The sequence below is a fragment of the Lissotriton vulgaris genome, chromosome 9 (assembly GCF_964263255.1).
Source record: "Lissotriton vulgaris chromosome 9, aLisVul1.2, whole genome shotgun sequence".
Lineage (NCBI taxonomy): Eukaryota > Metazoa > Chordata > Amphibia > Caudata > Salamandridae > Lissotriton > Lissotriton vulgaris.
The window spans coordinates 139,046,566-139,064,717 of record NC_141697.1 but is presented as its reverse complement, the minus strand read 5'-3'; the positions used below and the strand labels follow the sequence as shown (position 1 = coordinate 139,064,717).

At 43.6% G+C, this 18,152-nt stretch overlaps 1 protein-coding gene across 1 annotated transcript in view; it reads left to right on the top strand.

The window, feature by feature from the left end:
* Positions 1-18,152, top strand: part of CAPN3 (calpain 3) — a 421,844-nt gene that overhangs the window by 104,337 nt on the left and 299,355 nt on the right. Inside the window, exon 3 of the mRNA XM_086937210.1 lies at positions 6,024-6,093. Coding sequence (XP_086793336.1) covers positions 6,024-6,093 — 70 coding nt within the window. The remainder of the gene's footprint in view (positions 1-6,023; positions 6,094-18,152) is intronic.

Below are 18,152 nucleotides of genomic sequence, written 5' to 3'. Positions count from 1 at the left end.
CAACAGCAAGGAATTATTCAACATCGTCAAAGAATTTACCAACCCATCAGCCAACTCCAACAACATCACCCCCTCTCAAGCCCTCTGCGACTCCCTAGCTTCCTTCTTCCACAACAAAATCGCAGACATCCACAACAGCTTCGACAACCGACCCGAAGACCAACCCACTCAATCTTCTGCAGGACCCTCACCCCCCTTGAACATCCTTAACGACTGGAACCCAATCTCCACTGAGGACACCATCCGCCTGATGAACTCCATCCACTCAGGATCCCCAACTGACCAATGCCCTCATCACATCTTCAACAAAGCAGACTCCATCATAGCACCACACCTCCGAGATGTCATCAACTGCTCCCTCAACTCCGCCACCTTCCCGGAAAGCTGGAAACACGCAGAACTCAGCGCCCTTCTGAAAAAACCCACAGCTGACCCCACCGAACTCAAAAACTACTGCCCCATCTCGCTTCTTCCATTCCCGGCCAAAGTCATTGAGAAAGCTGTCAACAACCAGCTCGCCGCCTTCCTCGAAACCAACAAATCCCTCGACTCCTCACAGTCCGGCTTCCGAGCCAAACACAGCACTGAAACCGCCCTCATCGCAGCAACAGACGACATTCGAACTCTACTGGACAATGGAGACACAGTCGCCCTCATCCTCCTCGACCTCTCCGCTGCCTTCGACACAGTCTGTCACGGCACCCTTCTACAGCGCCTCAGAGACGTAGGAATCCAAGGAAAAGCACTGGAATGGATCACCTCGTTCCTCACCGGAAGAACACAGAGAGTCCGCCTCCCACCATTCAAGTCAGAGGCCTCTGAAGTCATCTGCGGCGTGCCACAAGGATCGTCACTCAGCCCCACCCTCTTCAACGTATACATGAGCCCCCTTGCGGCCATCGCTCGCCAACACAATCTCAACATCATCTCCTACGCGGATGACACTCAACTGATCCTATCACTCACCAAAGACCCTAACACCGCCAAAACCAACTTACACGAAGGAATGAAAGAAGTAGCCGAGTGGATGAAGCACAGCCGTCTGAAACTAAACTCAGACAAAACAGAAGTCCTCATCTTAGGCACCTCCCCCTCAGCCTGGGATGACTCTTGGTGGCCAGAAGCCCTTGGAAAAGCCCCCATCCCGACGGACCACGCACGGAACCTAGGCGTCATCCTGGACTCCTCACTCTCGATGACCAGACAAGTCAACGCCGTTTCATCATCTTGCTTCAACATTCTTCGCATGCTCAAAAAAACATTTCGCTGGATCCCCACCGAAACTAGAAAAACGGTCACCCACGCACTGGTCACGAGCCGCCTGGACTACGGTAACACACTATACTCCGGTACCACCGCAAAACTCCAGAAAAAACTCCAACGCATCCAGAACGCTTCAGCCAGGCTCATACTAGACATCCCGCGCAAAGAACACATCTCTGGTCACCTGAAAAACCTCCACTGGCTCCCCGTAAATAAGAGGATTACTTTCCGCCTCCTAACCCACGCACACAAAGCACTTTACGAACTTGGGCCCGAATGCCTCAACACACGATTGTCCTTCTACACCCCCTCCCGTCAGCTGCGATCCTCCAACCAAGCCCTTGCCACTGTACCTCGCATCAACAAAACCACCATGGGAGGTAGATCCTTCTCCTACCTGGCAGCTAAAACCTGGAACTCACTTCCCACTCACCTTCGCCTTACTCAGAACCACCTAGCATTCAGAAAGCAACTTAAAACTTGACTTGACTTGACTATTTGCAGCCCACAGCCTTTCTTATGCTTTCTTGCTATCACTTTGAAAAATCAATTGGTCCCATATCATTTTGTCAGTCATTTGCCCAAACTGACATTTGGCAGACAATTCTTACAGTCTAGACACAAATTCATATATAGTTACAGTTGCGGCTGAGTATAGAACTTATGACGAAGCATAACAACATTTTCTTGCTTGGCAAACAAATCTAGTCCGTAACTTCAGAACTGCATCTTTATACACATCATCTACTTCTTCCCCTGTCGCCGGAAGATACTTAAATGTGTGTTGACCCTCTTTGCCTAAAGCCCCCAATGATAATGCTTTTTTTCTTACTGATGGAATCTGGTGCCATCAAGAACCACAAATAATTCTCAAAACGATCAATCCAATCTTCCACCTCTATAGGTGTATTCCCAGCTGTCATTAAGAACGGTAGTGTCGTGGTTATTGCATTAGACACATTAATTTTTAGGCAAGTGTTTCTGTAGTTTCAGGCCTTTGTACTTGTACTGGATACTTTCCTGGTGTTTAAACAGTTAAAATACTGCCAGGAAGATGTATTTCACCCTCTGCCAGTCAGTGTCAGCAACACCACAATGTTGCAGGCTTGTTGTTTACAAACTAGCAACCAGTAAGAGGCAGCGCCCTATTGTTGCAACCCAAACCACCCTTGTGCCTCAATTCCCAGTCTCTCTGAATTGAGACGAGGTGAGGATGAAATCAGAACCAGTGATGCAAGAGGTTCACCGCTCTCTTTGCCAGCATAGGCGAAAACACTGCAGTGCTCCTGTCACCCAATCCCTACACCTGCATGCACCAACAATGATTATCCTTTTGCTGCTGGGGTAAACCTATGCGCTATGTGTTCGAGCCTCACACCCTGGGAAATAAGATTTCGCTCTCCTGCAGTGTTCCACGCTGGATACTGTTGATTGCACACACACAGAATCCATGCCTCACGCGCATGTACAAATACACTTGATAAGGTGCTTAAACATATACTGAATGATGCACTGCCGATAGGTAATGTGGTTATAGTTTGTAAAGCCTCACAGCGTGAACAATGCGCACCGCTGACAATTAGTGGTGTTTGAACATATCGCGCCTCATAACATATATATTTTACTTCACTCCGACCTCTCACAATTACTAATTTCGCACGGTGTGCGCAGGTCACTGCCTCACAACACTTTTACCACGACTAGATCATAGCCTTGAAATTGTAGCCCCTCCCTTCTCGAGTGCCCCCGATACCGTGTCCTCCATGACCACAGCTCGGAGCCTCTAACACTGGTGGGTGGTTTATCAGGGTTGACACACTTCTCTGCTCGTCAGCATGACTATGTTACACACGCCTCACTCCTGCAGGTGAATCTCCTCTATCTGAGCACATTCCTGTGTCTGACAACAAATTGTTGCCATAATTGTTGGAATATAATAAAGAGCACTCGGCCCACCTTAATGCTCTAGCGGGTTTATTTCATCAGAGATAAGAAACACCCAACTGCGTAACAGCCAGGCACAGCTTACATCCATTGTCCACTTATTTAGACTCTGGAATCTTCACATGTTCATTTATGAAATGTTTGCATGTCGCAGCGTTCTCAGCATAGCTGAGGCTGGATATGCACAGTAGGACAGTTACCTCCCTGTAGAAGATCGGAGGCGGAGTCTGAAGAAAGTTGCCAGGCTGTCAAGCCATCAAACTGCAAACTTGTCACCCTCTCTGTAACTGTGTATGCAATTACATCGAGCTATGGACCAGAGACTCAGCATCAGCTCCATGTTTGCAAAAAGCCTCATGCTGGGCCTACGTGTTCAGTCTCATCTATGGCCAACTCAGTGTTGTTTTTATTTTTTTTAAGTCCTCATATATGGCATAGGCGGGAGGTGCAATCTGGGAGCGTCTTGGGAATGCAGAATAACCACTATGGGTTAAACCTCCTTTATCTAGCCTCCTTCAAACAATTCTTAGAGGGAATTTGCAGGAGCCAACGCTTTATTTTTCCACTGTTGAACTTTGTCCTTAATCCTTGGACTATCATAGTTAGGATTTACCCTCTTACCCTTAAGGGCCATTAACCCATCCCTACTATAAATGTCTTCAACACCAGGGTGAGAGGAGAGGTTCCCACATTTTCTTTCTCTTCGCTGAACCATTTACCGATATGTTTAGCAGAGTTCACCCAGTCCAGGCAAGGTGATATTTTGGAAACCTATTTTATACATATTTCTCTTTGTGCTATGATTATCAAGATAAAAAGCAGCTTGTTTTGTGTCTTCCCCAAAAATAATCCAAGGAAGGCTTACCTCTATGTCTTCCCCTAGGATTCCAGTTAGCACCTTACCCACTTCTTGCTAGAAGAGCAGGATACCTGGACACTGCCATTGGAGATGTACATCATCTGCATATTCCAGGGCATATTTTGGGCAATGGGTCACATGCATCAACAAAAATACAGATCGCAAACAGGCAGATTCTCAGAATCTGCCCCTGTGCGACCAACATTTTTGCATTTGGAATGCATCAACCCAAATGCAAATTAGCAATTTAAGTAATCGTAAAATTTGCGATTACTTAAATTGTGAATGCTTTTAGGGAATCACAAATTGCGATTTCCTAAATGCAATGCATGATGCAATTCCAAATTGCGAGTTCGCAATTAGGGATCGCAAATTACCATCAATTTGAACTTGATGGTAAATTGCAAACACTTTGAAAAATGCACTAAAGTGCATTTTTCAAAGTTTCATGTTACACACACACATGCCCTTGGGACATGTATGTGCGCAATATACGGTAACACCTCAATTTCCTTTTGGCACCCTTGAAATTGCAAACGCAATTTGCGAGTACCTATTTGGTACTCTCAAATTGCCCATGCAATTCCCATTCATTCCTATGGACCTCTAGGCCCATAGGAATGAACGGAAAGCCGTTCCTTAATTGCGACTCACAATTTCCGAGTCGCAATTAAGGAATTTGTAGGAATCGCAATTTCTTTTGCAATACCTACATGCATAGGGATTTGCACATCCTACATAGCGATTTCTTAAAATTGGCTATTTAGGGTTCGCAAATCCTGACTTTGCTGTATGTGGGCAAATATCTCTTCTTAAGTCTTCCCATCTTCGAGAGCTTCTAAGAGACCAGTAAGCTCTGTATAAGGTGAATAAATGGTTTCTCCTTAGGGATACAGATCTCACTGTTACCCAAAGTGTAGACATGGATACTTGCCGTAGATGAAGAATTTCTGATCCCGGAATGTCCACCTTCCATATCTCCTCTGGCAGTATGGGAGGGCCATCTTCATCTTGCACCAAAGCCCAGAACCGCTTGGACACTTCCTTTCTGTATGTCTGATCCCTCTGAAGTTCATCCTCCCCTTCTTTTCTGACCCCTATATTCAAATGTAATCGAGACCAACTCACAAACTGATAGTACTGAATCTAGAGAGTCTTTACATTGTGCTTTTTAAAAGGGGTCCCACAAAACCAAAGATCCTTTATCGAAAAGCTGAGCCCATAGTACTACACGCGCAGCTAACAGCAGAGTGGCTAAAACATCCATTTAAATAGGAAATAATGGCCTTCCTCTGGGAGATTTCTTGTTAAAACCATGAATCATGGAGATAGGTGAAAAGGAGCTCCATTGCAAAACTGGCAAGACCTTTGAAAATCCCAGTGGTGTTCCTTTGTGGTGCCTACCCACTGTTGATATGTAGCTAGTTATCTTTTTTTTAAATTGCATACGAGAACAAGTTCAACAGGATTTGTTGGGAGCATTTTCCTTTTAGAATGGACAAAGTGGGTTCAAGGAAAATCTGAAGTATTTTGCACTTAGTTTATGATTGTTTTATCCACATCACTGGTGTCACTTCAGGAATAGCAATTGATGTAAAACGTGTGCGATGTTACTTCTCTGATACAACAGGGGGTTATGGTCCAGTGATGTCACTTCCTCTTGTATCATCTGGGCTAGAGTTTGTGTGATGCCTTTTCCTGCCATGTCACTGGGAGAAAGGCATGTGTGTGTTGGCTCTTATACTCCTAAGAATTTGGTGAATATCTGCCAATATCTGCTATTTATTATTCATAAATCAAAAAATGTCTCTACTGCTCTAATCCCTCCCACTTTCTTTACATTTATTACTCTCATTAGAGATCTGTAACACAGTTTGTTCTTCAGCATCATAATGCACATTCTGAAATGTTACAGCACCACAGCCTTGTTTTATATCAACATGCTTTTTCTTCACAGGAAATTTGTGAAAATCCCGAATTTGTTTTGGGTGGAGCCAACCGAACTGATATTTGCCAAGGAGATCTGGGTACGTAGCCACTTTAACTACCTTCATTCATTTTATTGCCCTATGTGGTACTTTTATAATATATACCTCTTTGGAGATGGCTGTACATTTATTAACCGCCTCGCACATGTTAAGAGTGTGCATTCTTCTTCTTGAATTGGTCGCACAGGATGAAATTGTTCCAAAATATATACATTGGTGTAGACAGTGATGACAAAGGTAATTAAAAGGCTAGAAGCCTTTGTTCAATGAATTTTGGGAAAACCCCACCAAAAAACTAGCACTGATTTTGGCAATCGGTATAGTCACTTATCTATTTGCAAAGTAACCTTGCCACCTTCTTTCTGATTGTTTTCGTTTTTGTCTGCTGAACATTAAAATGATAAGTATGTACATGCTGCTTTGTAAGGTTAACCTCTTATCTTACTTAGACTGTCTGCTGGTTGCCCTGGCAGTCACCGTTTCAGACACAAGATCATATTAGATCAATCACTCGCAAATGATTAGTGCTTCGAATTTGCACTAAAGGGAGGAAAAACAGAAATTGGTGATGGTCAATTCCACGTCACAATTCACAGAATCAGTATTATTGGAATGCTTTTTTTGCAAATTGCATTTACAAATATGTTAAATGCATCAATGTTTAGGAAACTCTCCATTTGTAAATGCACAGTTATTAAGATGGTCATGACAGGATTGAAAGGAATGGCAGTGCTTATAGCCACATACAGTTTGGGCGTAGTTTCCCTCTTGGAAATGCACGCATATCTACTTTTAAGACATTAGTACGTGTTGTGCTCTGATGCTTTTGGTAAGAAGAATGGAGTGGTAACGCTGATTTCTAAAAATTCAGGGTTGTCTGTGGTCACTGCGGAGTATGATTCAGAACGCAGGTAGTTGCTCACTCGACTGTCTAATGGTTCGCTTGATCTCTATGTTATGAACATTTATGCACCCACTATTGCTGATCCATCTTTTTTGGCGCTCTATTACTAAAAAACTGTCGGATGTTCCTCATAATGGTAATTTGATAGTGGGTGGGGACTTTAATCTCTCAATGGATCCTATTTTAGATAGACACTCGGCGTTTAAATTCCGTCCCCCTAGAGCTCACAAACCGATGACTAATATGTGTTCCTCCGCTAATCTTCATGATTTGTGGCTGCTGCATAACCCTACTGGTAATGACTTCACTTTTTTCTTCTTCTCCTCATTCTAGCTTTTCCCGTATTGATTATCTTTTAGTCCACTCTGCTCTTTTACAGTATTCGTCGTCTCCTTTCATTCATCCGATTCTTGTCTCTGATCATGCTGCTGTATCCTTTTCTCTCCTTAATCTTGCGGATAAGAAAGAACCTCGTACATGGAGGTTAAATTCGGAGATTTTGTATGATCAAACTCAAGTTGCGGCACTAAATAAAGAGATTGATACTTTTTTCTCTGATAATGCGGACTCGGTCAGCTCTCCGGTGGTTTTATGGGATGTTTTTAAAAGCACAAATTATTTAACAAATGGCAAAGAGAAATGCTGATATTTGGCAGGAACTTGCTGATTTATCAGATAATATTAAGATGCAAGAATCTCTCTATTGACAATCTAAAGATACACATTTATTACAAACTATTAAGAACAAAATATTCCTACAATACTATTGTCACTAAAAGGGCTCACATTGGGGTTCAAGCTCAGAAGTCTAAACGGTTACTTTTAAAAAACCGTGCGGGTAAGATTTTGGCGCAACATTAAAGTTTCACGAGTCCAATATTAATTCTTCTCAGATATCTTGTATTACTGATAGACCTGGTACTAAGAAATTTCAAACTAAGGACATTCTTGAGGTTTTTCGTGAATATTATAGTAAATTGTATACTCCTCATAACCAATCTTCGTTTGACCATTGTCAACAATTTTTAAAGACAATCACTATTCAGACTGTTTCAGATGATGATAGTGTAAAGTTGGGTAGTCCGATTACATCTGAGGAGATCATTCATGCTATTAAAGCCACTCGCCCTGGAAAGGCTCCGGGTCGTGATGGATTTCCCATCATGTTCTACAAGACTTTTCTTCCATCTGTTGTTCCTCGCCTTAAAGATGACTTTGATACTTTAATCTCATCGGGTTCGGTTTCGGGTTCAGCAGCGGAAGCTACTATAGGGGTAATTCCGAAAGAAGGTAAAGATCACTCAGATCCTAAGAATTTCCGGCCAATATCTCCTTATTCATCCATCACAGACTGGTTTTGTTAAATGTCGATTGGCTAGAGATAATATTCTAACCTTTTGTCATATCATAGGGAAAGCAAAATTATCTAATCTGGCGGCGGCTGCTCTTGCCCTCAATGCCGAGAAGGCTTTTGATAAGGTCTCCTGGCCTTTTTTACATGCAGTGCTTTGTGCGCACAATCTTGGAGATTCCTTTGTTAAAATGGTAATGTCTTTATATGCACATCCTAGTGTGAATATTAGAGTTAATGGTGCTACATCCTCTTCTTTTAATCTTTGTCAAGGTACTAGACAAGGGTGCCCACTGACACCTCTTTTGTTTTGATTATCTATTGACCCGCTTCTTCGGTTAATCAATCTTAATCAGGATATTAAAGGTTTTCAATTTGGCACCCATTGTATCAAAACGGCTTCTTATGCAGATGATGTTCTCATTTTTTCTGATGACATAGCTACAGGTATTCCTGCTATTTCTGATACTATTAATCTCTTTTCTAGTGTTTCTGGGTATACCCTTAATAAAGATAAAGCAGAGATGTTCCCACTCAATGCTTATTGTTTTCCAGCACATATGGGAAATGCTGGCTATAAATGGCAGTCAAAGCAGCTTAAATACTTGGGAATTTGGTTTCGCAGTACTTTATATGACACAGTTGCTTTTAATGAAGCTCAAACCTTACTCAAGATTCGTCAACTTCTAGATACTTGTCCTAAATATATCTCATGGTGGGGACGTCTTCAAACCTTAAAAATGATGATAACACCCATTATCAATTTTGTGTCTTCTATGCTTCCTATTCGGTTATCTTCTAAGTTCCTCTGGAGTGATAAACAGGCCAGAATGGCTTATAAATCTTTGAGCAAGCCCTATGATATGGGTGGGTGTAATTTTCCTGATTGGGATAAATATCAAATTGCTTTTCTAGCCTTACAGGGGGCTCTTTGGTTCTCTTCAGTCAATCGTCATACACCATCTTAGGTGCTGATTGAGCAAGAACTTTCTTTTCCTTTACCTTCCTCCTCTTTCTTAACTACATCCACATTATCTATTCATTTCTCTCGAGCTAATATTTTAGACACAATTGCAGCGATAAAAACTATTGATAATAAAGTGTCTGCACCAATTCATAAATCTAGGTGGTCCTCTTTATGGTGCAACTCCAAAATTATAATTGATATTGATTCGACATTGATGACTTATTGGGCTAGTAAAGGGATTACGTTGGTACATCATCTTTATGATTCCAATAATGATCCATTGCCTTTTTCCTCCTTAGCTCAGCAGTTTTCTCTTACTAATTTGGATTTATATACCTTTTTAAAAATCAAAGTTGCTCTTGCTAAGGTTCGTCTCTATCCAGTTTCTCCTACCATTTCTCTTTTGCTGATGTGGCTCAGATCTGGGCATGTGGTTTCCAAAATTTATAAATTTTTGTCTTCCAATCCACCTGTGTTGACTACTGTTGCTCAGCGGAAATGGCTACATCATTTTGATCATGATCTTACTACACATATCTCCTCAGATACTTGGCAGATGATTGGGAGACTTTCTCTTCGTCATAAGATTGCTCCTTCTTTAATCCAATCTAAAATTTTCTCTCTCAATTTACTACATTGGACTCCAGTATGATTACATTCTCTCAATCTTAAAGATGATCTTTGTTGGAGTTGTGGTTTAGCCGCTGGTACTTATCCACATATGTTTTTTGAGTGTTCACTCCTCCAACCTTTTTGGGATTTGGTCCATAAAAATCTCATGATATTATTTAAGATCCAATTTCAGCTCTCCTTTACCATGATTTTGTTAGGCCCATGGGCGTCACCTATACCATTACCATTAGATTCTTTGGACATGCAGCTATTAGATCTGTTGTTGACAATTGCGGTGAAGATTGTCCTTACCGAATGGAAATCTTTTAGTTCCATATCATATCATACACAGTGGGCTTGGGTGTCTTTCTTGCGAGGAGCGCATACCTGTGTAGATGAGGCTCATCTCTCCCCTTCTATTTCTAGTGGTGTAAGGAGAGCTTTAGATGAATATATCGATTTGGCATCGAAAGGGTTGGTGGAACAATTTCCCTTTATGTCGTCTCTTTAATTTCTTTTCTTTCTTCCTTTTTGTAGTACTACAGGAGATCCTCCCCCCCCCTCCCTCTCCTCCTCCCCTTTCTTATTCTTACTCTTTTTCTTCTTTCTTCTTTTTTGATTTATTCTTTTCTTCTTCAGCTTTATTTCTTTCTCTTTCTTTTTAACCTATTTATTATCAAAGTGATACATCTGATTTTTTTAAATATGGTTTCTTGGTGTTACTATTTCTATTTCGCAACACATTTATGAAATTGGTCATAGTTACTGTATTTGATATGTTTATATTGGTGTTCTTATGATTCTTTTTTGCTCAATGTATCACTTTTTTATTGTATTTAACTATGTATATGTCCTTTTGGAAACTAATAAAAATATTGAACAAAAAAAAGACATTAATACGTGTCTTTACTTTGTGAAAAAAGAGGAGTAAAACCTGTATTTAATGAATGTGTAGTATTACGGGAAGACAAATACAATTGTGAGACTGCATCAGGAATTCATGCACAATTTTCCATCTGCTTGAAATTTCACATACATAACATATGTATCTTCTTACTCACATCTCTGCTCCTCTCCCCCATCTTGCAATCCTATGGTACCTTCCTGTACTTCATGACACCTGTGCCCTTTCCCGCTCTCTCACAGCCCTTTTCAATTCTCCTCTAATCTCCTACACCCATGCTTCTTTACTTCCTGCTTCTTTCCTTCTCACTTCCCTGTTCCATCCTCCTCATCTATCTCACAGCCCTGCTTCTACCCTCCCTCTCGCAGTCCTAGTTCTTTTTGACATGTCTGTATGCTTATAAGTGGTGTTTGTGCACTGCAAACCTAGCTAAAAGGTGAACATGGTCAAAGCCAAATATGCAGTCAATGAGCTATTGGAGGGGATGCAGGGTTTGAGAGTGCAAGTAGAGGTGTTACTTTGATGCTGTGAAAAGGTAGATTATTAGTTGGGGTGAATGGCAGCCCACCACCAGTAATAATAATTCTATTCTTCCTAGGTCCAGTAAAGATTTCAATAATTTAAACCTGAGATCAACTCCTGGTAGCGATGGCAAAAGAGCAGGCAGGCCTAACATTAAAACAAATGTGTAACCGCTAAATAAAAAGTTAAAAACAGATCGCAATAAAAATCCCACACCAATATATGAAATGGAGAATATTTAATTTAACAAAATGGCACCAAAACAAAAACAATTCAAAAAGTAGTGCCAAAAAGAGTAAAGCGTCAACAGCGGGTAGCTGGTCATGCTACAATGAGAAAAGAGTATGTTTTGAGGCTGACCATGATGAAGCTGGGTTGGATAGGGGAACTAGGTTGGTTGCAGTCAAAGAGATACCTTTGGACTTTCTATGAAGGTAAAGTCTTTAACAGGGCAAGACAGCAGGCTAATTTCCAGAGGTGGCCAGGGAATTGTAAAAGTGGTGGGGCGCTGAACAAGATAGCACAGCACATCTGAAATGAAGGAGGGTGTTGCAGGGTTTTTCATTTTGCAAGCTGTCCATTAAATTCGGGGTTTCCTTTTTAAATAATAGTATAAATCAAATGGGGCTGCATCGTATCATTGCTATTCTTTAAACAAAGATGTTAACGAAGTCAGCTTATGGCAACATGAAAATTTACAGAGCCACAGCTTAAACCCGTGTTTCTGGAAATCGATATCGACATGTAGAGCTTGTGATACTAGTAGTTGTCTTTTATATTTCGACTTTTGCAGAAAAAAAGTACAATTCCTTTCAACAAGCATCTGGGAATTGCAGATAGCTTTTCAATTCTGCAGTGGTGAAGCAAGGCCTGGGCCCGGCTGCCACACTAATGACGACTCCACCCCAACCTTCTGGCATTGGCAGAGGCAGTCAGAGGGAGAAGGTTAGGGGCTGCAACGTGTCTCCTGTTCCAGAGGTCCTGCATTTCAGCCCAAAAGTGTGTCACTGGCAACACATTGATTAGAATTCCAAGCAGAAAGGAGCACTCCGTTAGGAACGCAAATTAGAAGACCAGCTCCTCTTTAGCATACTGCTGCAGACTGCACATGTTCTCCACTCCTTGATGCCACCCTTCCAGGGTCAAAACTAGCTGCTAGATTCATCACCAACACAACCCCTCAGCACTGCCCACTCCCACATTCACTCTGTAAGCCACCCATTCACTTGCAAACTCTCCTGACTCCACCCTGGGCCACAACAGTAATGCCCCAGGGCTGGCTTATGCTAATACAGGCCATGCCCACTGGTACTGACATCACTGCACTGGCTTGGACCTTGAGGGCGAGTGAAACCTCGACCAGTACATGTGCAGAAGTACCCACTCCATCCCTCTAAATAAACACAGTCTTGGCTGATTCACTGTGAGCAAACTTCCGCCCTTAGCCTTGAACTGCTTGGAAGTGCTCCTACTCTTTATTGAATGGAAGGGCAACCCCCTCCAATTCTCCTTAACACCAGCCACCAGTAGCTGTTCTGAAGGCGGGGTTGATGACGCCAGATTGGTGTTGTTCTCGCTGAAGTCGTCAGCAAAGGCGAGAAAAGCCCTGAGTGGTAAAAGTCCAAATTTCGTGCCTAAGGAGAGTAAACGTCGTTCAGCTGCTGCTCGCTGTTGGGCCTGGCGAAACTTTGTAACTTCAGACTTAATCCCTTTTAGGAAGTCGATTTCCTCCAATGGACAAGGCTTCAGGCTGTAGCCAGAGAGGGTTTGATGTTGGATTCCGCTCACCGTCGATCCTGCTGAAATAGATTTGCGACTGTAGACATGAATGATAGTGGGTGCCATGATGAAGTCCGGCCCACTGACAGTAAACCCTCTGCATATCGGCTTAGCAGGATTGTTATCCAGTATTGGGGTATCTTTCATAGATTCAAATGCATGAATCATTCCCAGTTGCCGAGGCGGGAGTCCCACAGTAAAAATATATATATACAAAAGCAGTGCCTTAGTAAGAAAAGTAGTAGGCTAAAAGAAAATAGGCCCAGAAGGCCCAAAACTTAGCAGCCTATCTACCTCATTATATGAAAAGACCCCAAAAAATAGTTCCAACCAATCAGCTGCCAGCACCCTCTAGAACCTTCCCAGCAGAGGCAGTTCTCCTCAGATTTCCACCGCACGTCGTGTGGAAGGGAGTTTCCCTGAGTGCCTACTCAGTTTCTTCATCGTTTTCCTTCAAGATGTCTGACAAGAAAGCTCTCTATAGAGCCTGCAGGACCTGTGATAAGAAGAGGGTCTGTGTAGATGATCAGCACAAGGACTGCATCTACTGTCTACATCCTAACCATGTAGTTAAAGATTGTAGAATATATGTACCTTTCCTGCTAAAACCATCAGAGACAGGGAAGCAAGGGTACTTTTATGGTTGAAATCCTCGTCAGCTGAGGAGGATGACAGGGCTCCAACATCTAGCAAGAGGGCTAGATCCCACAACAGCTCCTCTTCAGAAGGAAGGAAGCACCACAAAGCCTCTCATGAAGCTTCTGACCAGTCAAGGAGGTCTCCCATTCCTCCTTATGGATCAGCCTTGTCTCCGTCCTCTGAGGTTTCCAAAAGGCCTTCAACCTCCAGAACTGTGAGTAAAGCCCAGATCAAGACCCTTTCTCTGGTGTCTTCTCATATGGTATATGTGACCTCTGCTGCTCCTCTTTCTTCAACTACGGTCTCTACCATGGCTATTACCTCACCTATTGTGTCTTCTAAAAATCTACGTCAAAGAGATCTAGTGTGGCAAAGGAATCGTCTACAAAGAGTTCTTCATCTAAACCTCTGTCGACGACAACATCGACTTCGAGTTTGTCGACGACAGTTCCCTCGACGACGAAGACATCGTGGACGAAGAGCCCGTTGATGACATCGTCGACAAAGACCCAGTCGACGGCGACACCACCATCGACGAAGAGCCCGTCGACGACGACTCTGTCGGTGAAGAGTCCATCGACGATGACCCTGTCGACGAAGACCCCGTTGACGATGACACCGTTGATGATCCCGTCGACTACAACACCGTCAACTATGATGGCCCCGTCGACGACGAAGAGCCCGTCGATGAGGAAAAGTCCGTCGACGAAGGGTTTGTCATCAGCGATTCCTCCAGTGTCACAGGCGACGCCTATTTCCTATACTCACTTCCAGTTAAAAACCTACCACAGGCAAGACTACAGCAATATCTCTCCATTACTGCCATCACATATTTTGGAGACGTATGTGGAAGATGAGTCTGATGAGGAAGATGAGGAGGGTCCTTTCGGCATAGCTCGCCATCCCTCAGAACTACAAATAAAAAGCCAAGGTGATGATGACGAGGAAGATTTCCAAGCGCATTTTTATCAGGAAGATGTTTTTACCCCTTATCAAAGGCATCCCAGAAGGGCTTCACATCAAGGAGAGACCAGTCATCTTCCTCCTTCTTTGATACAAGACCTACAGGCTATGTTGGCTGATTAACGGCAAAGGTTTCCTTCAGAAATGACTATTCCTGTTTTGCCTCCCACACCGGCCGTCATACCAGCATCACTACCGCTGTTCGAGGTTCCTACTTCTCCAAGGCAGCCCTCTGGGACAGCACCACAGGGGCACCAGGATAATTCATCCTCGGACGAGGAAGGTATTGAATAGAGTGAATTACCCGACAACACTGGTGACGGGGATCCCTGGGATGACTACATCATTCCCATACCCTCGCCTCCTATTCCTCAGCCATCTGATTCTCCTCCTGAGGATATCGGCGGCTTCCACAACATCATGCAACGGGCTGCAACAAGATTCCAATTACCAGCCACTATTGAACAATCTGACTGTTTCTTGCATGATTTTAAAGAGGATTATAGAAAAATAACAAGAGCAATTCTAATTATAGACTACATTTGGAATGAAGGTCTTAAAATCATGAAGACGCCTGCCTCTATACCTGCGGTTCTTCCGCGGATTGAGAAGAAATACTGAGCACCTCAGGATACTCCATCTTGCCTTATAGGTCATCCACACCCGGATTCAGTCATATCACAAGCTGCTCTGCAGAGATCAAAGAATCCGGCCACACCAATTTCAACTCTACCTGATAAAGATGGTAGAAGATTGGATCTGATAGGAAAGAAATGTTCCACTAATGCTGCATCCTCCATTAAAGCAGTAAATTCCCTGGCAATTTTGGCGCGGTACGACCGCCAGATGTGGTCGGATTTGACAGAGTTCATAGACCTCATACCGGAAGATCGTCGGCAAGAGGCAAGAAAAATTGCGTTGGAAGGTGAACGAGCCGCGTCCGAAATTATTGACTGCGCTCTGGACATTGCTAATACCAACTTCAGGCAGCTTGCAGATGCTGCGATAATTAGACGCAAAGGATGGCTTAAGGCAACACCGTTTAGGCCAGAGGTGCAAACCAAAATCCTAGATATGGCCTATGACGGCGATTCATTATTTGGGAATCATATAGATGAAGTACTGTTGGCTATCAAGACTGATACAGATACTGCAAAATCATTGGCTGCTCTCCAGTACAAACGGGGATCTTTCCGAGGAGCCAGAGGTCGTGGCTTTTCATTCAGGGGAGGTATCGCAATCAGCAGAACAGGCAGTACCAGTCGCAATACAAACAGCCTTACTACCAATCATCATACAGGCAAGCGTCATCGGGTAGTTTCTCTCATCAGGGCGGACGAAAACGGTCAAACAATCAAGGCTGCGACTCCAACAGAAAACAATGAGTCCAGCAGGACGCCAGTCATTCCCCCCTCCCTGCCTGTGGGCGCAAAGATCTCAGCCTTCTTTCATCAATGGCAACAGATCACGTCAGATCAGTGGGTCCTCGACCTAGTACACAAGGGTCACACTTTGGAATTGACAAAGAAACCACCTACGACCCCGCCCAAGGGTCCCCCTCCCCCTCGTCTTCACTTACTTTTTAAAGTAGCCTTAAACATGCTCTGCAAGAATGTGATAGAAAAAGTTCCAGTGTCGCAGAAGGGGAAAGGGTTCTACTCTCGCTTCTTCTTTATAAAGAAAAAATCAGGGGAGTGGCGCCGGATTCTCAAACTTCGCAAGCTCAACAAATTTCTGAAAAAACAGAGTTTTCGAATGGTGACGCTTGCCGAAGTGTTAAGCTGTCCCAACGTAGGGGACTTTATGGCCTCTCTGGACTTGGAAGACGCATACTTCCATATCCCTATACATCCCAAACATCACAAATACCTACGATTCACAGTGGCCTCTTTCAGTTCAAGGTGCTTCCGTTCGGACTATAATCAGCACCAAGAATTTTCACAAAATACCTGGCACCAGTTCCTGCAACTCTGAGGTCTCAGGGAATACAAGTATTTCCCTACCTCGACGACTGGTTGCTCAAGGGATCTTCGGAACAGATTACGAAAAAGGCTATTGCAACATGCCTACATCTCTTTTCAAGTTTAGGTCTCACTCTCAACGAAAGCAAATCACAGTTACATACTCTCCAAGTGATACCCTTTCTGGAAGCAATGCTAGACACCATACAGTGCAAAGCATTCTTATCAGGAGATCGCCAGCTACGACTGCAAAAACTAGCAAAGTCAATCTCAAAAAGAAGATCAGTTTGTGTCCGGACATTCGCTTCTCTTCTGGGAATGTGCTCATCGGCAATAAACCTGGTTCTGTTGGCATGACTCAGAATGAGACCTCTGCAAGAAGAATTACACCTACAATGGCATCAAGCCGTAGGGTCATTCGATGACTCTATCAAGATGACATTGCGCATGATTCACCCTCTCCATTGGTGGTCTCAAAAAGCAAACTTGTCTCCGGGCCTCACATTCTTGCCAACTCCCCCAGAATTCGTTCTAACAATGGACGCATCCATGGAGGGCTGGGGAGGCCATCTCCAAGACTTACAGATTCAGGGAAGATGGTCCCAACAGTACCAACAAAAGCACATCAACAGTTTGGAGCTGCGGGCCATTTTTCTCTCTCTACAGGCATTCCTTCTGAGGATTGCGGGCTCCTCAGTGCTGGTCCCTACCGACAATACGACCAGCATGTATTACATCAACAAACAGGGGAAAACGAGGTCACTGTCCCTATCGCAGGAGGCTCAGGAGCTTTGGGAGTGGGTTGCAGCACACAGTATAACCCTAAGAGCAGAGTATGTTAAGGGGCTTCAAAACACTTTGACCGACACCCTCAGCAGATCTCTCTCAGGATGTCACGAGTGGGAGCTGGAGCTGGAGCAGGAGCAGGAGCAGGAGCAGGAGCAGGTGGAGAAGATCTTTCACGGTTGGGGTAAGCCAACATTTGATCTGTTTGCTACGAGAGAGAACAGCAAATGCCTTTACTACGCCAGCAGATTTCCTCAAAGGGGATCAAGAGGGAATGCCCTGTCTATGCGATGGTCAAGGATTTATGCGTACGCTTTTCCCCCAATACCATTGGTACCGAAAGTGCTTCAAAAGATGAAGAGGGGACATTGCAGTCTCATCCTGATCGCACCTCGCTGGCCAAGACAAAATTGGTTTCAGGAACTACTCTTATCACAGGAACACCCTGTTCATCTACTTCCAACACTCACGATGTTGATAAAGGAAAAGGGTCAAATACTACACCCAGATCCACAGATCCACAGTCACTGCGCTTGCACACATGGCTCCTGACTTCTTAGAATTTAAAGATCTGAAAATATCTCAGGATTGTCGTGAAATTCTATCTAAATCTTGTGCCCAGAGTACAGTCAAGACGTATCGCTTAAAGTGGAAACGATTTTGTCATTGGTGTGAGGCAAATGATATTCATCCAATCCAAGCTCCAGTGG